This window comes from Chionomys nivalis, chromosome 1 (genome assembly GCF_950005125.1).
Source record: "Chionomys nivalis chromosome 1, mChiNiv1.1, whole genome shotgun sequence".
Classification (NCBI taxonomy): Eukaryota; Metazoa; Chordata; class Mammalia; order Rodentia; family Cricetidae; genus Chionomys; species Chionomys nivalis.
The window spans coordinates 28,175,644-28,199,228 of record NC_080086.1 but is presented as its reverse complement, the minus strand read 5'-3'; the positions used below and the strand labels follow the sequence as shown (position 1 = coordinate 28,199,228).

General features: G+C 41.8%; 1 protein-coding gene across 2 annotated transcripts; it reads right to left on the bottom strand.

Moving 5' to 3' along the window:
• Positions 1-8,929: 8,929 nt before the first annotated feature.
• Positions 8,930-22,556, bottom strand: Klrg1 (killer cell lectin like receptor G1). 2 transcript variants are annotated; one of them, XM_057783016.1, is made up of 5 exons: positions 22,270-22,556; positions 18,561-18,665; positions 17,269-17,441; positions 9,881-9,978; positions 8,930-9,559 (listed from the first exon to the last, which is right to left on the bottom strand). In XM_057783016.1, exons 1-5 carry the CDS (start codon positions 22,349-22,351, stop codon positions 9,448-9,450), a joined length of 570 nt encoding a protein of 189 aa, XP_057638999.1. In that variant the 5' UTR covers positions 22,352-22,556; the 3' UTR covers positions 8,930-9,447. The 2 variants fall into 2 exon arrangements, with proteins under 2 accessions (XP_057638999.1, XP_057639000.1); XM_057783017.1 differs by having other exon boundaries at positions 8,930-9,544.
• Between the last annotated feature and the right edge of the window lie 1,029 nt (positions 22,557-23,585).

The following is a 23,585-nucleotide window of genomic DNA, read 5'->3' as shown; positions in this document are numbered from 1 at the left end:
TAAGAGAATAAAAAGACGAAGCACAGACCAAGAGTACATTTGCAAATTCTGTCTGAGAAGAACTGTACAGAGAATGCATAAAGAACTTCAGCCAGCCATAATTGGATATCAACATGTAGAAGAATAAAATAGATCCATATCTATCACCATGCACAAAACTCAAGTCCAAATGGATCAAAGACCTCAAAATAAAGTCAACCACACTGAACCTCATAGAAGAGAAAGCGGCAAGTATACTTGAATGCATTGGCACAGAAGACCACTTCCTAAATATAACCCCAGCAGCACAGACACTGAGAGAAATAATTAATAAATGGGACCTCCTGAAACTGAAAACCTTCTGTAAAGCAAAGGACACGGTCAACAAGACAAAACGGCAGCCTACAGAACGGGAAGAGATCTTCACCAACCCCATATCAGACAAAGAGCTGATTTCCAAAATATGCAAAGAACTCAAAAAATTGGTCATCAAAAGAACAAATAATCCAATAAAAAATGGGGTACAGACCTAAACAAACAACTATCAACAGAGGAATCTAAATGGCTGAAAGACACTTAAGGAAATGCTCAACATCCTTAGTCATCAGAGAAATGCAAATCAAAACAGCTCTGAGATTCCATCTTACACCTGTAAGAATGGCCAAGATCAAAAGCACTGATGACAACTTATGCTGGAGAGGATGTCGACTAAAGGGAACACTTCTGCATTGCTGGTGGGAGTGCAAATAAGATATCAGTATGGTGATTTCTCAGGAAATTAGGACCCAGCAATACCACTTTTGGGTATATATCCAAAGGATGCTCAAACATACCACAAGGACATGTGCTCAATTATGTTCATAGCAGCATTGTTTGTCATAGCCAAAATCTGGAAACAACCTAAATGCCCCTTGACCAAAGAATGGATAAGGAAAATGTGGTACATTTGCCACAGTGGAGTACTACACAGCAGGAAAAAAATAGCATCTTAAAATTTGCAGGCAAATGAATGGAGCTAGAAAACATCATATTGAGTGAGGTAACCCAGACCCAGAAAAACAATTATAACAAGTATTCATTCATAAGCGGCTTTTTGACATAAAGCAAAGAAAACCAGCCTACAAATCAAAATCCCAGAGAACTGAGACAACAATGAGGACCCTAAGAGAGAGACATACATGGATTTAATCTACATGGGAAGTAGAAAAAGACAAGATCTCCTGAGTAAATGGGGAGCATGGGGAGCATGGGAAAGGGTTGAAGGGGAGGGGAGAGGAAGGGAGGGGAGCAGAGAAAAATGTATAGCTTAATAAAATTAAAAAATTAGTAGCTAAATAATCTAGACAAATAACAAAACTAGAGATTAATTCTGAAGCAACCAAAGGAAATGTACATAATTTAAATTCCTCTTTAACATTTCAATATATATATATATATATTTATTAAGGTGAAATTCAATAACAAAATTAACCATTTTCAAATGCATAATTAAATAGCACTAAGTACGTCCAAAGTGTTGTGTAACCATCACTTTTAAATCTACTTATAGCACACCAGAAGGAACCCCCCTTACCTGTTAAGCCATCACTCTGAATTCCTTCCTTCTCTTTGGATCCTGGAATCCGCTGTTCTTTCTTCCAGCATGGATTTACCTATTCTGTACACTCAATACAAATGGAAGAACATAGCTTGGCATAGTGTTCAAAAGAGATAACTTACAATATTCCATCTATCAGTAGCTCCTTCCTTTAGGCGTCTAGATAATATTCAAATATCCATATCATAGTTTGTTTAATCATTCAGTTACTGATATTTTTATTTCAATCTTTGCTTCTCATGAATAATGCAGCAATTAACATTTTCTGTCTGAATTTTCAAGTACATGTTTTCAATTGTAAGTTTTAAATTTTAATCCACAATAAATATATGTGGTATATAATAACATAATAATTTATTATATATTATGGGGAACAATTATTTTTCTATGTGCTCATATTACAGAAGATAAACCAAGCTATGTAACTAATCTGTATTCACACAATCATTTTTCTAATAAAATATTTAAAATCTGCTTTTAGTTATTTGAAATACACAATTTAAAATTGGAAAGAAAAGAAAAACTTTAGCTAACCATGGTTGAAGCGTTTGGGCAGCAGAGCTAGGTGAATTAGGAGTTCAAGATCATACTCTGCTGCATCGTGAGTTTAAGGCCAGCCTGAGCCACAGGAGACTCAACAAAAGCAATGGAGAACAAAAAATAACTAAAATCAAATGGACAAAAGAATTGAAGAGAAATCTGCTCAAGGGACATATGCAGGGGGCGAGTAAGAACGTTAAAAGATGTTCAGCATCCTCAGATAATGCTGTAGCAGATGAAGTTGTATAAAATGTTCACGTTGCTATCATTAGCATTAACTGCTCTTTTACTTGTTCAACAGTTTTGAATTCCACATGTTTTAAAGGATTATAATTTAATATCCCTGAAACGTTTCATTTCCCCAAGACATTGTGCTGTAGATCTCTTGTACGGTAGCAATGTGTAGTTCATCGCTGGACAAAATGAGATCACTTTAAATAATTGCCCAAAAATGAAACTTCGGGACTACAGAACTGCAAGTAACGCTTACTAAATCAATGTCTTTCAAACTTCTATGACTATGACCCAAGCTAGGAAAATATCTTATACTCAAAACACACACATATAACATTACTTAATTGCAGCAAGATTTATTTATTATGCGTAGTGTTCTGCCTCCTGCATGTACGCCAGAAGAACGCACCAGATCTCATTACAGATGGTTGGGAAACACCATGTGGTTGCTGGGAATTGAACTCAGGGCCTCTGGAAAAGCAGCCAGCACTCTTAACCACTGAGCCACCAGCCCACAAGGTTTCTTAAACCATATTTATCCTTAGAACGGGATGCACTGTTTTTCTATTACATTTTATTCTAGTTAATTCGTTTAAAGAAATAAATCGGTTATGATCTGCTGTGGAATAAAAATAAGATGTTCAGCATCCTTAATCTTTAAAGAAACGGTGATTAAACTGGTGAGATACACCACACGCCTATTAGCAGAGCTAAAACCTAAAGGACTTCCAGTAGGACACAGAGGAAATCAACCCTCACACTTCACTGATCGGATGATGAAATGTTACAAATACCCTGGAAAAAAGCTTAGTATTTTTAATTTAAACATAAACCTGTATTTCATGCAATCATTGTTGCAGGAGGTCCTTCTGCTCCTCCAGCCAATAGCCGCTGAGATAACAGCCCATTGGGGCGTGGTCTCTTTCCCTTTAAAAAAGCGGCTACTTCCCTCCTCGCTCTCTTTACTTCCTGCTCCGGTTCTGGCAACTAGACTTCTTCCTAATTGCGCAGAGGGCTGTTGTCTGGGACGGTGATCTGTAAGTTTTTTTCCCCTTTAAATAAATACCACCCTATTAATCATAATTCCAGACTGGTGTGGGATTGTTTATGACTTATGCCTTCAAATCATCCCATCCTCTGGCTGTTTACCCAAAAGAAAAGGAAGCTTATGTTCACATGTAGATTTGGGCTCAAATGTTCATGACTTATCTATTTATTCAAGGTGGTTTGTGGTCTCTTTTAGCCCAGGCTGGTCTCAAACAAACCTGAGGATGACTTTTGCACTCTGACCTTACCCAGTTCTGGGATTCCAGGTGTGCACTGTTGGGTCCGGGCATCATGCAATGATGGGGGACAGACCATCGAAGTCTATTAAACCAGAAGCAAACTTTATCCCAGAAAAAGAAAAAAAAAATTCACCATGGGACACACAAAAGTTTTTCAGCTCTAGCTGTGAGCACAGCCAGAGATGGGTCTGGAATGGTGGCTATGGGGGTTGATTTGGGTCTCTGTTTATAGTAAAATCAAGCACCAGGTGTGGGTCAAAGAGCTTTTACAGCCTTGAGGTCAAGCTTAAAGTCACGTTATATTTTCAGTTTTACAACTTTTGATTATAGGACATGAGAATGTTAACTTAGAGTGTTTGTGAAAGCCTGCAGCCTTTCACTGTCCCTGAAAGAATGCAAGGCGCAGAGCAGAGTCACCTAGGGGGACAGTTAAAAATGAAGGGACTACAAGCAGAGGGTCCCATAGAGGCAACAGTTCGAAGCCAGCCTTTGTCTGCAGGACCTGCCTAGCTGGGTTAAAAGTTCACCCCTGTGCACAGTGGCTGCCAGCATGTCTGCTCTAAAGGCAGAAAGCGTTTGTCTCCCAAAATGTGCTTGGGCTTCTAACTTTATATTTCTATATTCCCGGACTGAACCATTTATTTCTATATTCTATTCCTGAACTCTTCATGTTACCACACTTGGTTCCATAACAGGTTTGTCTTCAAACTGGAAAAAACCATAAATGACCGTAAACACATGAAAGACTAAACCAATCATGATAAATCCATATAAGGAAATACTAGCACACAAAAATGAAGTATTAATATGTACGCTGTGGATGAGTGTCAATTATTTTAAATGAAGGAAGATGGAAGAAAATGCGCATTGTATAATTCTTTAAAATTGTATACACTCTAGCTTTAAATGAAGCTGTCCAGCCAGGCCTGGTGGCACTGCCTGCAGTCCAAGAATTCGGGAGTCTGATAGAGGAAGATCATAAATTCACATAATGAGAACCTAGCCCCAAAAAAGATGCAGTCTAAACCCTAGTGCCAAACAAAGCATGTTCAGATGTAGTAGGGGAGGGGCGAGTCACGTGGAAGACAGAAGCGATGGGGAAGGAACTATAAAAAGTCTTACTGACCACAATGGGGTTCCCTCTCGGTGAAGGGGAAGACAGACAGGCATGGCCGAAACTCACACGAGTGAGACAGTGTGTCATATGACAGTCGTGTCCCATGGGCAGGCAAGGAGAGCATGGGTGTTTTTCCCAAAACAATGACTCCTCAAATAAAGGTAAGATGGGATTTTATTCAGGGAACCACACACACACACACACACAGACACACACACACGCTCATTTCTGAGCATGCTCAATTGCAAGGTTAAGGAATACATTCCTGAGCGAGCACAAGTTAAGGGTATAATTATAGAAGAAAAAGTAGGAAACACACTTTTTAGCATCCTTGGCTCAGGGTGGTTTTCAGGTTTGAGTTTCTTCTCTGGTTTGGTTTTAGTTTTTTTGCTTATGTCGTTTTTAGCGGTCCAAGGAATTGAACCTGGGTCTTCTCACACGCCTGGCAGTGCTGGACCCCTGAACTACAATTCTGACATTCTTTTTACTTTTTATGTTGAGGCAAAGTCTAAGGTGTTCAGACCGGTTTTCAAGGGTGGCAATGCTTGAAAAGCATCACAGTAATTATCGCAGGGAAACTGCAGTTGAGGAGCCACAGTTAAACCTGCAGGCAGGAGCCACAGTTAAACCTGCAGGCAGGAACCACAGTTAAACCTGCAGGCAGGATCCACAGTTAAACCTGCAGGCAGGAGCCACAGTTAAACCTGCAGGCAGGAACCACAGTTAAACCTGCAGGCAAGATCCACAGTTAAACCTGCAGGCAGGAGCCACAGTTAAACCTGCAGGCAGGATCCACAGTTAAACCTGCAGGCAAGATCCACAGTTAAACCTGCAGGCAGGAGCCACAGTTAAACCTGCAGGCAGGTGCAGTAACGACAACCTCCTTTGTTAGCACAGACGAGAAAATCGGCCAACAGAGTGAACAAGAAAACATAATAGAACAAACTGGTAAATCTGTTAATAAAATTCTGTTATCAAAGAACTAGAGCAGTGGTTCTCAACCTTCCTAACACTGCAACCCTTTAATACAGTCCCTCGTGTTGTGGTGACCACAAACAGTTATAAAAGAATTTGTTGCTACTCCATCACTGCATTTGTTACTGCTATGAACTGTGATGCAAATATCTGATATGCAGGATAGGGTCACACTCGGAGGTTGAGAACCACTGAGTTGGAGGCACCTCAGCCCACAGATGAGGTGGCCTGAGGTCAGAGACGCCTCTCCTGCAGCCCCTTCCCAGACCACAAACCAAAAACCAGAAGAAAGGTTCGGGGTGATTTAATGAAACCAGAGCTGCAAAAGTTGGCTTGACAGACAAGCTAGGAAGAGAAACTGGACGCCTCAAGCCTCCCCACTGAGACATTTTACGAATGAAAACTGTGTTCCACCCAAACTGCGTTCCGCCAAGGATGCCTTGTACCTTGGGCATGAAACGCACACACTCTGTTTTCTCAGGCCAGCGGAGAAGAAAGATTAGTCTCTCTCTGTTATTGTCACTATAACTCTGCGGTCTGCCCTGAGTGGCTCAAAACTTGGGGTTGGTGTTGGAGACGGGAGCGAGCTAACTGCATTTAGTACCGGGAGTCCGTCTTCAGCATCTCTTAGCTTTGACCCAGGAAAGAATAGCTAATCATATTTGCTCTCGTCCGCTTATTGTTTTGATTGTGGCCAGTGTCTAGGCCAGCTGTGCTTTCTCCGGGGTCCGTGTTTAGTTCATTAATGACAAGCAGATTGAGGATCGCTTGTTGAAATGCCAGTGTTACTGAGGACAGAAGCCAGGACCTGGTGCGTGCTAGACAAACACCATCCCACCACTGCCCTGTGTTTGGAAGCGTTATGCTGTCCCCTTGAGAGTCTGCCTATTCTCCCAATTCTCTAATCTTTGCCAGTTCCAGCACTCCAGTCTGAAGTCTAAACATCAGCACAGAGGGCGGGGCCATCCCCTACGTAGAGAAAACTCAAGAATAAGGCTATGTAGAACCATTCATCCTGGGGAATCAGAGGCAAACTAGACATACGTCATTACAGCACACGAAGGCTGTGAAGCAGCCGAAAGGATGAATGAGTTACACACAGCTTGAGTCGGAGGTCTCATTGGCGTGACGCTACAGGAAGCAGTGAGACCGTGAGGTGTGTTTTGAAAACCATTGAGTTACACGTGAAACAAAGGTCAAACCTGTCCACTTCTTAAAGATGGAAGCGGACAGAAAGAACATCCGGAGGAAAGGTGAACGACAGTGGGCATCAGTGAGAAGCAGAAACAGACACGAGAAACGTGCATGGCCCAACAAAGATGCTGACACACACTAAGGCATTTCCTTTTGCTAATCTCTGTACTCAGGCTCCAAAAGTGGTTTATTAAAGTAGAAGAAAATAATAAAAACGCAGAGACAGAAGCCTAAATTCTTGCCACTGTCTAAAGAATATGCAGTTGTATTTCCATTTTAATTACTGTCTCAGATGCCCGTTACAGAGGTCTCTCCCTCTCTTGCTTATCTTAGTCTTCTTAATATTCTAGTCGTGTCTTAAGTAAATGTCTTATTCCAAGCTGGAGAGAATGCCCAGCAAGTAGAGCTGCCCACCACCCAGCCTGGTCCCATCCCCAGACGCCACATGGTGGAAGGAGCAAACAGCTCAACAAATTGTCCTGACTCCCACACACACTGTGCCACTTGTGCACACACAAATTAAGTTCACTGAAATTTGATATAGAGAAACGACCTGCTGGAAATGAGCAATTTCTATACTCAAACTTTCAGGGGACAAGGAAGTGAGAGATGACACTCAGTACTGATAACCGTGAGAAACCCTTACACATCAACTGAACTCTTGGTAAAGAAAGCTTTACACATCCTGCCCAGTGTGTCCCCCCCCCCCATTTATCTTTGAACAGATAACTGAGACTGCGCAGCCTCTAGCACTCAAGCCATGACTCAAGTGCAGTCATCATCAGGGCCCCGACAAAGTGGGAGAAAATACCACCACGCCCATAAATGATGAGCGTCCTCCCCCAGGAGCAGAGCTGAGATGGTAGTGGGGTGGGCACGTGAGTCTCCACCACTTCCTTCTGTGAACATAAAACTGAAATTAAATTTCCTGGTGCCTTCGGGGTGTCAGCTACTTACCACTTACTTGGGTGGGCTAGAAAGGCCAGACTACATTCCCTCTAGCACATGATCTAACAGAAACAACTAGAATAAATATTTTTAATTTCTCCTATTTCGTTCACCAGTGTGTTTATTAAATATTTGCTGAATGTCAGTACTATCTTAGACGCTGAAATGGAGTGGCCGAAGAGTGGACTATGAAAAACAAACATGGCAACCCAGCATTGTCAGAAGACGAAGACTTGCTTCCATTTCGCTGTGGTCTCAAAGGGCGTCTCCTCACCTGTGTCCAAACTCTCCCAAGAAGAAATAACGAAGTTGTCTCGCTTTCGAGGCATCAGGACAGGACTCAACCGTATAAATTACGTCTGTCAAACTTCTTCTATAAAAACCCAGGAGATGAACGACTGTCGCTGAGTTAACATGCAAAGCCCACATTCACCACACAGAACAGAAACTGCCACACATTGGCACCTTCCACCACACCCGTGCCAGCTTCTGTGAAAAGGCAGGTTAAGTGCTGGTCGTTGAGCAAGTGTGGAGAGCTGGGTGGCAGAAAGCAGCACGCTGTCCTCATCCACTTTCCACGCCTTGCAGGCATGGCTTCTCGCAGCCAGCACTGTTGGAGAATGAAACTTTATGCACCAAGACCCATGCACAACAACAGAACATACATCAGCTCACGTATTCCGTATGTTTCACGCCAGTACGCAGAAAAGGACCTCACCAAAATACTACATGCACATGCTTCTTCAGACTAGGTCAGAATATAAAATAGAAATGTAGCAGAATGGTGTTTTTTAATTTTAATTGTGACTTATTCAATTTCAATTAAATGATACATAATAATTGTGCCCCTTTATGGGGTACAGTATGATGTTTCGATGCAAGTATAAAATGTCAGTGAGCCCATCAGAGTGATCAAGTACATCTATCCTCTCAGGAAGCACCCATAGTCCTTTCATGGAGCTATTTTTAAATCCACAATAAATTGGTAGCCATACAATAATTATTGGTCATTATTGTCACCCCCACTGACCTCCAGAGCACCCCAGCCAAATCCCGAGCCAGCCACTCCCATTCCATTACTCTCCTGGACGCTGCGACGACTGCATTTCTCCCTACAGGTATGGGCAAGCTTGTTTAGCGTCCAAGCAGGAGTGAGAACATGAGCTGTGTATTTCTGTCTAGTTGATCGCCACGTAACCATCGCTGAACATGGCAGGGCTGCGTTCTTCTTTGTGGATGAACAGCTTTCTGCATGTCCTTGACAGAGATGGCAGAGGTGGGGATGAGGGCGCCAGTGTGAGCTTCTACAGTGAGAGGCATTAAAACAGACTTTATCTATTTCATTTGCCCAGATCCAGGCTTTAAATGGTTAACATAACACTTACTTAAACAGTCCCCAAGAAAGCCTAGCAGGAAAATGCCAGTCTCCAGGAGGCTATGCTAATCCACTGTCCGACGGCATATCATAGCAGGTTTGGCATTTGTTAAACATACATTTGTGAACAAGGATTTTCCGGACCAGTTCCCTCTTTTTAAAGACGTGTGGCAGATCCAGGGTCAGGACATGGTGGCATCTGTCAGTGTACAGCCTTCTTACATATCCACTGCAAAGGAACTTCACAACTAGAGGCTTGAAGGCCAGCTCTGTGGATGGCACCGCATCTCTGTATCAAACTGTTAGAAAAAATCCTGTAAGAAATCAAAGGCGTCAGTCGCTTCGGGTAACGTGCATAGTAGAAGACTTGAAAGGGTGAGAGAGAAAAAGTTGACTCTGTCTCCTTCTCAGACCCCTCAGGTCCCCAAATGGCAGAACAAACGGCTTTATCCTCCCCCTTGAACATGTCACCACAATTTTGACCTTGCTCTGATCACCACTGTTCCTGTCTGTCTTTGTCTCTTCTCTCTACTTTCACTCTTTATTGCCTGCCCTGTTTTCCTTGTTTCCCAAGCCCAAGGGTTTTCCTCCCTTCTTCCTCTTTCTTCACTGCCCTCGGTCCTTAAAGACTGTACCTTAAGCTTAGAACTGGGCCATCTTCCCACCTCCAGCCGTCCTTGTTCCTCAAGCCGATCCAGTAAAAGTTTTTGTCCAAGTGCTTGCGGATGGGAATCTGAGCAAGAGATTGAAGATGGTGACTCAAGACAGCAAAGGTGCAGGGACACCAGGGACCCCTGGAGTGGTCACAAAATCATCCTGTACTCTCTCAGAACTAGGTGAGGACCTGTACCCTAGAATTCATGCGTTGAGACCCTGGCTTCCAGTGTGATGGCATCTGAGTCAATTAGGTTTATGTGAGCTCATAGGATGCAGCTCCCATGACAGGCTTCTACGGCCTTAAAATAAGAAAAGATTGGAGCTGAAGCTCTCTTGAAAGCCAAGGAAAGACACCCTTGGATGAGCTGAAAGTAGTTCTCAGCAGGGACCTTAACTTTGGGGGCCATCCTGGTCCCAACACTGTGTCTGTTGTTTCAACCACCCTCTCTACCAACCACCCTCTCTAAGGGGTCTTATCACAATGACCCAGATTACTAATCCCTTGTTAGCTTCTCATTTGAATGGGGCTAACAGAAATGAGAGCTAACAGAAATCTGTCTATTGCACGGAGCCACTTCCCCCGCGCTGACCTTTGGTTTATAAGCGCGTTCTTAGAGACAACAGATAAGCTATGGTCGCTGCTCCACCTTCCATGGCTACTTCCTTTCTGATTAGATGGAGTCTGATAGGTATTCAACAGAAAGCGCAAGCCTGCTGCAGAGGCGCTCATCTTACCCAGCGCGCCGCCTATGATTACACTCAAAGCGATAGGCTTGTGTGTTCTCCCACTAGACTCTCGTTTTACAAATCCTTAATCTTGTCTTTAACAAGGGGGCGGAGTGTGGTAAGGCAATGGGCCTGATGGCAGAGTTAAACAAAGTATACCCATGTGTGTGCTACCCCCGGACCAAGATAAACGATGCTCCGCTCTAGACAGTGGTACAGTCAAAAGAAGATGTTTGTGCCCTGAGGGAACTGCCCAGTACGTTCAACAGAACAAGGAATAAACCGAGAAGATTAATCTTGTTGTAAGGTTGAGCATTCACATAATGAATTTTCAGTATTTTCCAGGGACAGCTTAATTAATTGAATTTGGGCTGAATGACTTGCACGACCTCTATGGCGGTTTAGATTAGCGTTTGTTGAACAGTTTCTTTTGGAGAAAAGTCTTTTACTAGGAATCAAGAAAACCCAGTGAAATTCCAGCTCTACTGTTGCCGTGATACTACTAATGTCCCACTTGGCCATCACTTGTGTTCTGTTCCTGGAAGACGGGGGTTGAAGAGGAGGAGCTCTACTCAAAGTAAAGTGAAGAACAAACTCTCTGCAAGCCCAGGGTCGTCACTCAGCTGGAACCCTTCTGAACTCTTTTAAGGCAGAATCACCTCTGTTTTCTCTTCACTGGGGTTCAGGCTATAAAACCCTAAGACCTTTGCTACACATACAAAAGCTGGCACCATCTGCGCCCTGCCAACCACTCAGTCACCAGCTTCAAGCCCATCAACCTTCCTTTCATTTTTTGCTTTTTGTTTTTTGTAACAGACCAAGAACATCTTGCTTTAGGTCTGCACAACTTTTTCTTCTCCCTGTAACACCCTTGCCCTAGATTGTCACATGGCTGTCACCATGCAGGCCTCAGTCCAGCTCTGAGGAGTCCACATAAAACAACACCCACAGCCACCATTACCTCAAGGTGCAGGTTGTCTCCAAAGCATGAATTAGCACTTTTGTTCAGGACTTCGTCCCTTCTGACTAAAATATAATCACTCTAATGGCAAGAACTCTTGCTTACAATCTTCCCAACGCCTCAAGGAAATACAGGAAACTCTGTGCAGAACTTTTGGGGCAGCAGACTGTAGAGTCAGCCCTCTTGCTACAGCGGCAAAAGTCTCCTAAACAGAAATCTCCGCCCCTTCTGCTTTGCCTGAGTCCTAAGTGTGCATGCTGGAGTAGCAAGGAAAAACGAAGGAGAGGGGGGAGGGGGGAGAGGGAGAGACAGAGAGAGAGAGAGAGACAGAGACAGAGAGGGAGAGACAGAGAGAGAGACAGAGAGAGAGACAAAGAGAGAGAGAGAGACAGAGAGAGAGAGACTGGCATTCCAGTGCTCAGGGTGGTTTGGGACTTCATGCCTTTCTAAGCCCACTTGCTAAAAAGTCCGCTTAAATGAAAAAGACAAAGATGTGTTGTCTGCTTTCTCCCCTGGCTTACTAAGAAAGCTGGGGCTGGAGTTCCGTGGTAAAGCAATTATCTATTGTATGCAAGGCTCTGGATCAACACCTCTCACCACAAGAAAGAAGAAAAAATATTCATTGCATTTTCTCAGCATCTCCAAAGGAGGAACCAGAGCTAATAAGGCAGGGAAAGGGGGAGACCTCAGGCAGGGTGGTAAGGAGCACTTTCATGAACTCCCTGCTTGCACTGGCTTGTTGTGCTCAAGACCCAAACAATGCTAAGCCACTTGACCAGCCCTTTCTACTCAGCATGAACCCAGATATTCCAAATTTTCACCATATCACTTGTAGTTGAAGGACATCCCATGTGGAAAATGCCTTCAAACACAGATGAAATTATCTTTCTGTCCTCTGATTGGTTGATTGGGGTGTGTGGGCACGTGTACACCTGTCTAACTGAAGAAATAGCATGAAAATATACCCAAGGGTGTAACTTGGGACTCTTATCCCACAAAGAGAGTGTGAAATGGAACACTTGGCTGTTGTGCCACTTCTGGAACGATTAATGTTTGATTATATTCCAGAAAGGGGAAAATGCAAAAACTAAAAGTAACAAACAAAGACATTTGTTACTTTTAAATTTTAATTAAAAAATTAAACCAAATACATACTTTTCTTTCCTCTTTATCTTTTTCTAAGATTACTGTTTAAACTCTAAGCCAGGCATGGTAGCACACACCTTTAATCCTAGCACTCAGGAAGCAGAGGTAGGTGGATCTCTGCAAGTTCGAGGCCAGCCTGGTCTACAGCCCGAGCTCCAGGACAGCCAGGGCTACATAGAGAAACTCTATCTCAAAACCAAACAAACAAACCCAAAACACCCATATATGTTGCGTATACAATCTATTCTATACTATAGGTAAACGTGTATATATATATATATATATATACACACACACAACTTATAGGTAATATTTTTAATTAAAATGAAACTACCATTAAGGCACAAAAGTATACTCCTTAAGTTTCCAAATTAATATGGTTCATAGAATGCACCTGAGCTATTTTAATACATATTGAGGAAAGCCAATCCCACAACAGAACTATTAAATAGTCCGATGTTTTGATGAATCAACACTGTTTTAATGACTAAAACATAACCAAAGAAAAATAATTGATGTGACTATAATCGTGACTCATAACAATTAAACATAGGTAGAATTTTCCCGTAAGAACTTAAAAGATTTAATCAAATTAGAATAAATCAGAATCTTAAATAATCTCTAAAAGTAAAATAGTTCACAAATGTTTAACAGTTACCACAGCTAGTTAGCACTAGGTGGAAGAGAAGAAATGAAATAGCCTGTGTTTATAGCAGATTAATTCTGAGGATGCACTTTACACCAAGGGAATGCCAGTTTAAAACGTTTAAATTTGTATTGCATTCATTTACTTATTTATTTTAGAGGAAGTGGACAAGCCACAGTACGCATGTGTGGAGGTCAGAGGACAATTCGTGGGGGTCAGTCCGTCCCTCTACCAGGGTTCCAGGGATTGCACTCTGGACTCAGGTTGTCAGGTTTGGTGGCAAACACTTTTGCTGGCTGCACATTGCTTTTTCTTTTTTTTTTTTTTTTGGTTTTCGGAGACAGGGTTTCTCTGTAGCTTTGGATCCTGTCCTGGAACTAGCTCTCGTAGACCAGGCTGGCCTTGAACTCACAGAGATCTGCCTGCCTCTGCCTCCCGAGTGCTGGGATTAAAGGCATATGCCACCACTGCCCAGCTCACTGCATCATCTTGATGCCCTGAAAGTTTTCGGTTTTAATAGATTTATATAGCTGTATAGAGTCTCACTCCGTAGCCCAAGATGGCCCAAAGTACACGCTTCTCCTTGCTTCAGCCTAGTAAGTGATGGAATTACAGGCATGTACCACCAGGCCCAGGTTTTTACTTTTAAATATGGTCTTTTGGTGTTCTCCAGACCCATGTACGAAACTGGGAATATTGTTTATGCTATAATATAGTAAGTAAGCCATGCCTTGAGAACAAAGGAGTAAAACAACAGTCGAGCAACGAACTCTGATGATATAGATATAAATAAATCTTAATTTATTGATACAAATTTAAGGTCAATTTTGTTAAATATATATATATATTTCTGATCTTGATTAAGGTATTGTAATTGTGTAATGCATTTAAAAATGTAATGTACAATTACGGAATATAGATTGTTAGTGAATAATCATCTATAATAGTCAAGTTTGTAGTCATGTTAGTTAGATTTTCTAGATGTGCATAGATATATTTCAGACAGGAATTCTTCATATCTTTCAAAGACTATGGAATATGGCATTTAATGTTTTAATAACTTAGGGCTTTTCATGACAATGAGACACATCTGCTCCTGGCAGCACCAGCTACTTCAAGAGGAAGATGGGCATCAAAGAGGCTCCTTATGGAGTTGGCTAGCCATTTGGGAAAAAAAAAAAAAAACTGTTCTTGCCTAAACTGTTACATAAACTAAACATAAAGAACCCGCAGAGAGAGGACTGCTAAACTTGGCTAAAGGTGAGCTGATCCTCCGGGGTTCCTGCTTTATAAAAGAGTCTGCGAGACATTCTACAGGATACAAAAAAAAAAGTGACTGAATTGTCTTTAAAATTTCATGCTTCATAAAAATGTTGAATACTATGGGCCTGTTGGCTAAAGATGGATGCCCCAACGGTACAAAAGAATTTTGGGTGACTGTCCAGGCATCAAGATGTCTCTGTCATTTCTAGAGTTTGTAAGTTGCTTACTTCTCATTTACTTAGGTAATATATCCTTCTGGAGTCTTTGATGGAGTTAAAAAATGAATAGTTATAGTTTTCTTTAGTTATGATAAAAGATAAAATAAATATAAAATATTGTGACTGTAATTCTTCTTGATAACTGTTTTGTTATATGTAATTTTACTATGTTAAAGTGACAGGCTTTCTTTTTTGTTTAAACAAAAAAAAGGAAAAATGGTATAGGAGGTACTTCTGTATTTATGCTGCTTTCATTAGTTATTAAAGAAAACTGCCTTGGCCTTTTAACAGGGCAGCAGCTTAGGTAGGCAGGGAGACAGAACCGAATTCTGGGAAGAAGGACAGACAGGCAGATATCATGAATCTCCGGCCTGAGACGGTCGTAGGTTAGAATCTTGCCAGTAAGCCACAGTCACGTGGTGATACACAGATTTAATAAAAATGGGTTAATCAAGATGTGAGTGTTAGCCAATAAGAGGCTAGAGCTAATGGGACAGGCAGTGTTAAAATAAATACAGTTTCTGTGTTATTATTTCGGGTATAAGCTAGCAGGGCAGGACAGAACAAAAGGGCTCCGTGCTCTCCCTACTCCACTCTGACAACCTATGCAGATCATTTTGTTATAGACTTTGACAAAAAAAAGTAAAGAAAGAAAGGGAGAAAGAAAGAAAGAAAGAAAGAAAGAAAGAAAGAAAGAAAGAAAGAAAGAAAGAAAGAAAGAAAGAAAAAGAATCAAGCAAGAGTCCACAAGAATGTGGAAAGTACCATCAATAGTAGCTGTTATTAAATCTGTCAGGGGCTCTTGCCACCCTCCACGACGCTGACTGGAACCCAGGGCTCTGGGGTTAAAAGAAAATTGTCTCATTTTGAAAATGCAGCAGACTTAACTATTGAGTGTTCTCCACAGTGAGTACAGGATCCAGGGAACATAAAGAAAGAAAGACTAAATTCCTCAAGAACCTGGTGCTCCTCTGCCCAGAATGACAGCTAGCGCCGACTCCCAGACACCCACAAGTTAGCCCCTTCCCTAACTCCTCAGCACACAGTGTAATTTACGTTGCTGCTGGAACTAATTCTCTGTCGCTATGTGTTGTGACTCACTGATGCTGTGTCTGGAGTCTGGGGGACAAACGTTTTGAGCAAATTGCTCACTTTTGCTGTGGGCTTCAGTCAGATCCTCAAAACAGCGATAGCAAAATGAAACTATCTGCTCCAAAAGTTCCCGGAAACAAGGCTATTTATTCTTCCCCTGTGCAGTGAAGAGATTCTGGGGTATCTCTTCTATTCTGGCTTGGAGAAGAGATGAAGGAAAAGCAAATCTCTGAGGAATGGTTTGGAGTTTAGATCCTTCCAGAATTTCAAGTGTATAAGTGTTCTTTTGAGAGGAAATAAATATCTCATCTTTTCTCAAAATAGGAATTAGCAAGCCAGGTATGTAGTGGACTCCTTTAATCTCAGCAGATTAATCTGAATAGAAAGCTGAGTCTGGAAAATCATGAATTTGAAACCAGCCTGGACTACAAAACCCCTATCTCTCAATTACTAATAAGCTATTCCCTACATTTGATCTTATTCCCTCCAAATTAAAACAAACGGCAATATCAAAACAAAAAATAATCAAGAAATTAACACTAAAAACCAAACTAAGATTTCTTACTTTCTTATTCTATGTGAATTGTAATCAAGTTTGACCAAATTTGTGCCAGGATGTCAACTCCTGGCACTGTTAACATCCTCTAGGCCCAGCAGAGGCATGGAGCGGGTGCTTAGGAAACGGGACCCCCACAGTTCTCTCTGCCTCTTAACTCAACCTTCTGGACATTGTTTCCAATTTAGAACTTACTGAATTCCAAAGAGTGAGAAGAAAACACTCAACTGAGGACATATTGTCCCTATGCGTAGCCCTTTTGTCTTTGAGTCCTTTTCCCTCCTCAGTTCCACTGACTCCACAGAAATCATTGCTTCTTTGTTGGCCTGTGTATTTCAGGACCTAATGCCTTTTAACTAAGTCTGTGTTTTAGATCTAGTTCTTTGCTGCAATGCTTGCCACCCCCTTACCTCTAACGCATACACACACACACACAAGCACGTATATAAGTACATCATACATGCACACAGACATAAGTAAATAAATAAATAAATAAATAAATTGTTCAAATATACACACAAGAAAATAAACAATTGTTTATAAAAAATACACACATACACAAATGCCAATAAATAAATGTTTAAACACGCACACACATGCATACAAGAGTTAAGAGGCTGAAGCAGGAAGACCACAAGTTCAAAGCCAGCCTGGACTACACAGCACAGTCTTATTGAAAAAGGGGGAAGAATGGGTGAGGGGAGAGGAAGGAAGAGGGAGGGGGAAATGCTCTATACTTTCTACATGGTTTTATTTACCACTTCCTGGTCGTCCAGAAACGTAAGGAGATGTGAGCCTCTGTCGACACAGAATTCCAGACTAGAATTCCAATCCTTTTTCTCCACCGAGAAATAGTAACAGTGGCTACCATTCTTCACCCAGAGGTCGGGGCAGCTGGGGCAGCTGGGGCAGCTGGGGCAGTTCTTGTGGCCTAGAAAGAAGAGGAGACAGCTCACATCATTGTTGGACCAAATGGTCCTGGAAAATAAAAGGGAGGTATAAGAAAACATGGCAACTCCAGTGTCAAGGAAAACCTTGCCCTACCCTCTTCACACTACGGTTTAGAGAAATCTGCAACACACGTGGCCTCAAACTGAACAGTCTACAACGCCCAAGTCATCACTTCGGATGTGCACACCATGAAGCAAACTTGGATTCTGATGGAAGGCCTGATGTGCCTGAGGACTGTGGAGGGCCCACGACACTGAAAACCATCCGTATCCTTATGATGTGTGCACACTGCATAAAGGATGTCTGCATCTGCACGGCACACGTCTATGCACTGCGTTCACATCCCCAGTGTATAGCTACATGGACAGAACCCTTCCAGATGTCCAGCCCCAAGACAGCCATGATGGGCACTGGAAAAGGAAACAAACCAGAAAAAAACAACAGATATGGTCATCTGGAGCCAACAGAAATTAGAAAGAATTGTTATACTCAACAAAACTGACTTACTTGAATATAGTTTTTTTTTTTTTTTTTTTTCTGGCAGAAAAGCACATCGGATGCTAAAATGAAAGGTGCTAGAATTCTCCTTGCTGGGTTTTTCTAGAAGATGCACTCCTCATTCCTTTAAAGCACTTGGAATAAGAGGGCACTGTGAAAATATCTCAGGAGACTACAGCATATTGGTTTTCTCCTTCCATGAGACACCTTTGCATAAAATCGCCATAAGCCATTCTACCACAGCAGCACAGCAGCACATGAATACAAAGAACTGTGGTAGACTACATACTCTAGGTCAGGAACCAGAAAGCGGGGAAGGAAGGCTGCACATGACACCAGAATTGGGGTCTGCAGATTGAGGTGCTAGTTGCATTTTGGGGACTCGCATCTTTTCCAGACAACTGTGGCACAATCAGCCTGGATCAAAAAGTCCCAAGTTCCTGGTATTTTCTCTATGGAAAGTTAGGGCTCCAATGCAATATGGAGAGCAGTGCTGAAGCTTTGGAATTCTCTAGCAAATTCTGTAAAATCCTGTCATCAACTGTCATCTTACTTTATAATATAAAATGAAAGGCTAATCTGGGGTGAAGTTGACACTTACCACAGTACACAATCCGTTGGTACATCACTAAACTCAGGAGGATCACACTCAAAAGCCCCAAAGCCACAGTCACAAGGCAGGAAAGACGGGGCCTCTGTAAGACAGCTGCAGAGACACAATCCAAAGCAAGATCCTGAGTCAGACACAGAGGCTCAGGCAAGAAACTCTGGTATCTTAGAGCAGTTCTACTGGACAGACAGAGACCCAGGCCACACAGGTTCCTTTCCTGATTGGGTCTAGCGCTTGCTCTCAAGTTAAAGGAAACTCTTGCCTTTGCCATTGTGGTTTATAGGCTCACACACCCACGTGTGTGACACTTGGGAGCTAGTGTGTAGACAGACTCTGCCTTTGGGGAACTGAAGGACAATTTGCCGTTATTTACAAGAATTGCAAGTATTTGCCTTTTGGCTCAGCAATTTCTCCTCAAGAAACATTTTTCTACAAATATGCACACATGTGTAAAATATCATATTCAGAAGACAGGAATAGCTATAGGAAGAAAAGGCCAAACGTCTAAATCTATCAACTAAAAATATAGATTTTTTTCAGAAAAGACCAGTCAAATATAATTATATCCATGAAATACATAGCTTCTGAAGAGGAATTTAAAAAAAAAAAAAAAACAAATACAAAGTGATTTTTCGATATATAGCTAAAAGAAAGACATATTCCTCAGAACAGGGGACAATTACTATAGCTGAAGCTGAAGTCTATCCAAGATCACTTCTCTGCCTTTTGACTAAGGTCAAACCTGGAAATCCCTGAGGGCATTCCATAGCGTTTCCCTTTTAAAGAGGGTGGTTAAGAGAAGAAACAGAAGCGAGATACTTTCACTTGTTTTCTTTTATATTTTTCAAATTTTAAATAAATAAGATTTAAACTGAAACAAAATAGCCTTCATCTCAGAAGTAGATGATAAAATCCACCTTGTTTGGCATGTAACTATTGGAAGTATAATAAGTATAGGTTGGCCTTCTGTTTGAAGATGGATCACTGTGTCATAATAACCATGTGGCATAGATCCTCTGGGAATCCTGCATCTAGAGGCAGAAGAATCAGTAGTTCAAGGTCTTCCTTGCTACACAGCAAATTTAGGGCCAGCTGGGGCTGCATGAGACTCTGTCTTAGAAAGAAAGAAAAAAAAAGATAATTTAATTTCCTAATTTAGTCTCATATGTCTATTCAAATTTTAGATACACTATTCTTATACATTGCTATTCATGACAACGTCTCAATTTCTTAAATTTCATAATGAGAGAAGCATCATAAGAGTTCAAAATGAAAAGGGAACACTCCTGCATTGCTGGTGGGAGTGCAAGCTGGTACAACCCCTTTGGATATCAGTGTGGCAATTTCTCAGAAAATTAGGAAACAACCTTCCTCAAGACCCAATGATACCCCTTTTGGGTATATATCCAAAGGATGCTCAATCGTACCACAAGGACATGTGTTCAACTATGTTCATAGCAGCTTTGTTTGTCATAGCCAGAACCTGGAAACAACTTAAATGCTCCTCAACCTAATAATAGATAAGAAAAATGTTATACACAATGAAGTACTATACAGCAGAAAAAAATAATGACATCTTGAAATTTGCAAACAAATGAATGGATCTAGAAAACATCATATTGAGTGAGGTAACCCAGACCCAGAAAGACAATTATTACATGTACTCACTTAAGTGGTTTTTAAACATAAATAAAGCAAAGAAAGCCAGCCTACAAATCACAATGCAGAGAACCTAGACAGCAATGAGGACCCTAAGAGAGACATACATAGATCTAATCTACATGGAAAGTAAAAAAAAGACAAGGTCTCCTGAGTAAATTGTGAGCATGGGGACCCTGGGAAAGGGTAGGAGGGGAAGGGAGAGAAAGGAAGGGGAGCAGAGAAAAATGTATAGCTCAATAGAATCAATTTTAAAAAAAGAGTTCAGCATGGTAAATATTTTGACTCATGAATCCCAAATAACTATCATTATATGAAACAAACTCAGGAGGCAGGAGCAGGTGGATCTCTGTGAGTTCAAGGCCAGCCTGGTCTACGTAAAGTAGATTACATAGTGAGTTCTAGGACAGCCAGGGTTACCTAGAGAGACCCTGTCTCAAATAATAAATAAAGATAAAGTAAATAGCACATATACCATAGATGCCTTTTTAAAAAAATTATGGTTTCCCCACCCCCTGAGGAAGGAATTCACTGTTTAGTCCTGGCTGAACCGGAACTCGGAACTCTCTCTGTAGACCAGGCTGGCCTTGAACTCACAGAGATCTGCTTGCCTCTGCCTCCAGATGCTGCGATTAAGGGTGTGCACTACCAAGTCCACCTGCATAGACAACTTATTAATGAGATAAAAAACTCTCATTTGTAGTTGTTTGCTAAATGAAAAAGGGTATCCAATCATAATTGTATTTAAGTAGTCACCATTCAACTTAAGAAAATAAGTAAAACAGAAATTTTAATTTATTTTATGTATGTATTAGTTTTATGTTAATTATTACGTTCTTTACTTAACATATAATATATATAACATACAACATTATTAAGATCTATACTTTAAATATACATTTCTTTTGACTTAATATTTCTAATCCTTACAAATTAGAACAGATATAATAAAGGAAAAAAATCACACATATGAAGATGTGTAGTTCTATACAGTGTATAGAAACAGAAATGCCCATGATTTAGAAAATATGGCAATGTTTTCAAATGGCAGCATTAAAAACTGTAACCAAAAAAAAGGAGACCTTGATGAGAAACTTATATAACAAACAGAGAAAGTCTGCAAAACTACAAAAGAGAACATATCTTCTGGAGTCACCTGCTTGAGATGGAAAATCAAGCATTCATTTTGGCATTTCCATTGTTCCCTGTCTCAGATGTGAACATGCATAGAAAATGGCTTTTGTGGGTGTTACTGTTGGTGTTCCCTGGCCCCCCAGGGTCAGGGCCAGGGGTCAGTAGGCTTCAGCACTTTTTATGCTATCACCATTCAGATGCAATATGAGAAGGGGGTGGGGGACAGGAAACAAATCTATATTCGTGGGTCTATTTCTTGTCTCAAGAAACCTTACCGGTACCCTCAATAAAGCTGTTGTTTTCGTCACGCCATGGTTAGAGAAGTAGAGATCGTAGGATTTGAACAGTTACAGTAAACTGCTCCAAGCCTGACTGCAGACAAAACTCTTACTTTCAAACAGGATCAATAAAAAATAGTATGCTTGTCTACATGTATAAAATTCTTAGGAATAAAGAAAAAAATTAACCAAAAAGAAAAAAGATGGCATTGCCATTGTTTGGCATTAGCTGGAATGGCAGGAGTGTCTAGAAAAGAATTTTCTTTTCTTTTTTCCTTTTTTTTTTTTTTTTTTTTCTCAAGACAAGGTTTCTCCGTAACTTTGGTGCCTGTCCTGGAACTAGCTCTTGTAGACCAGGCTGGTCTCGAACTCATAGAGATCCGCCTGCCTCTGCCTCCCGAGTGCTGAGATTAAAGGCATGCGCCTCCACTGCCCATTTTAGAAAAGAATTTTCTGAGACCAAGGTCATAGCTGCACTCCACGCCAAAGGTCCATATTCCACACCAACACTATAAACTGAACCCGAACGTGTTTCTTCAAATCCTCGATTTGCTGTGCTCCATCCTCCCGGTTGTCCTCCTCTCCACTCACCCGCGGCCCAATCTTTGGGGCCCATGTGGCTCACTCACCCTTGAGCTTCGACCTGGAGCCATCTGGGACTTGAGGCGCAGCAGGCAGCTCTAACGTGCAGTAGATATCGCTGTCGGTCATCTCACCAAATGTCTTTCACACTCAGGCGAGGGTGTTGAATGAGAGCCGGGGGAGAGAAAGCACAGTGAGGAAACGGCCCATCCTGTAAAACAGCAGCAGGAAACTTGACAGAAACAGAAGCGATTTATTCAGGAAATGATTCAAGTTCCAGGGCTGCTACAGAGTTTAATATTCAAATTGTCCTTTAAAGGCGGCTGCGGCACACTCCTTAGATGCCCAGTGGACACACGCCGACTTCCGGTCTCATCTTGCTCTGCTGGGACAGCGGTGCTCAGGCCCACGTTTCTGTACGGATTCGGCACTGAAAGTGAGGCGTTCCCAGACGTCATCAGAGTCTCCTTCCCTTCTGAAGAGACTGACACCAACTAGAACTGATTCCATCATCCTGTGGGCCTGCTGGGTCGTGATGAACACTTGTGTGATGATGGGCTGCTGGCTGCGTGGAAGAAACAGACTCCCATGTATTCGGGGAGTGCGGCACACTATCTAAGCCCAGGACGTTCTTCCAGTGTGTGTGCACCTTTATTCCTCACAGTGGCAAATACGCCACGACCTTTTCACCTTGCTTTATCCTTCCGTGCAAAGACAATTACAGAGAGAAACAAAAGCCAATGAACTATCCGCAATGGATTTCTAGTAGGAGAAAATAAAAATATTAAAAACTAATAAAAACCCACATAAGAAAACATGGGAATTGAAAAACAGATAAGATCATTGTCCTGGCTAGTTTATTGTCAACTTGCCGTAGGTCAGAGTCGTATGGGAAAGGGGATTCTCACCTGAGAAAATGCCTCCATAAGATTGGCCTGTAGATGAATCCATAGGCATTTTCTTTTTTTTTTTTTTGAAGATTTTTATTTATTATGTATATAGGTTTCTTCCTTCATGTATCCTGCAGTACAGAAGAGGACACCAAATCTTATTACAGATGGTTGTGAGCCACCATGTGGTTGCTGGGAATTGAACTCAGGACCTCGGGAAGAGCAGCCAGTGCTCTATTCCTCTGAGCCATCTCTCCAGCCACCGTATAGGCATTTTCTTAATTAGTGATGATATGGGAGGGTCCAGCCCACTGTGAGTGGTGCCATCCCCGGAATGGGGGTCCTGGGATGTGTAAGAACACAGGCTGAGCAAGGTAAAGGAAGCCTCCAGGTCTCTGTCCTGCTTGAGTTCCCGCCAGCTTCCTTCATTGACAGACTGTTACGAGTTCAAGGCCATTCCAGCCTCACAGTGA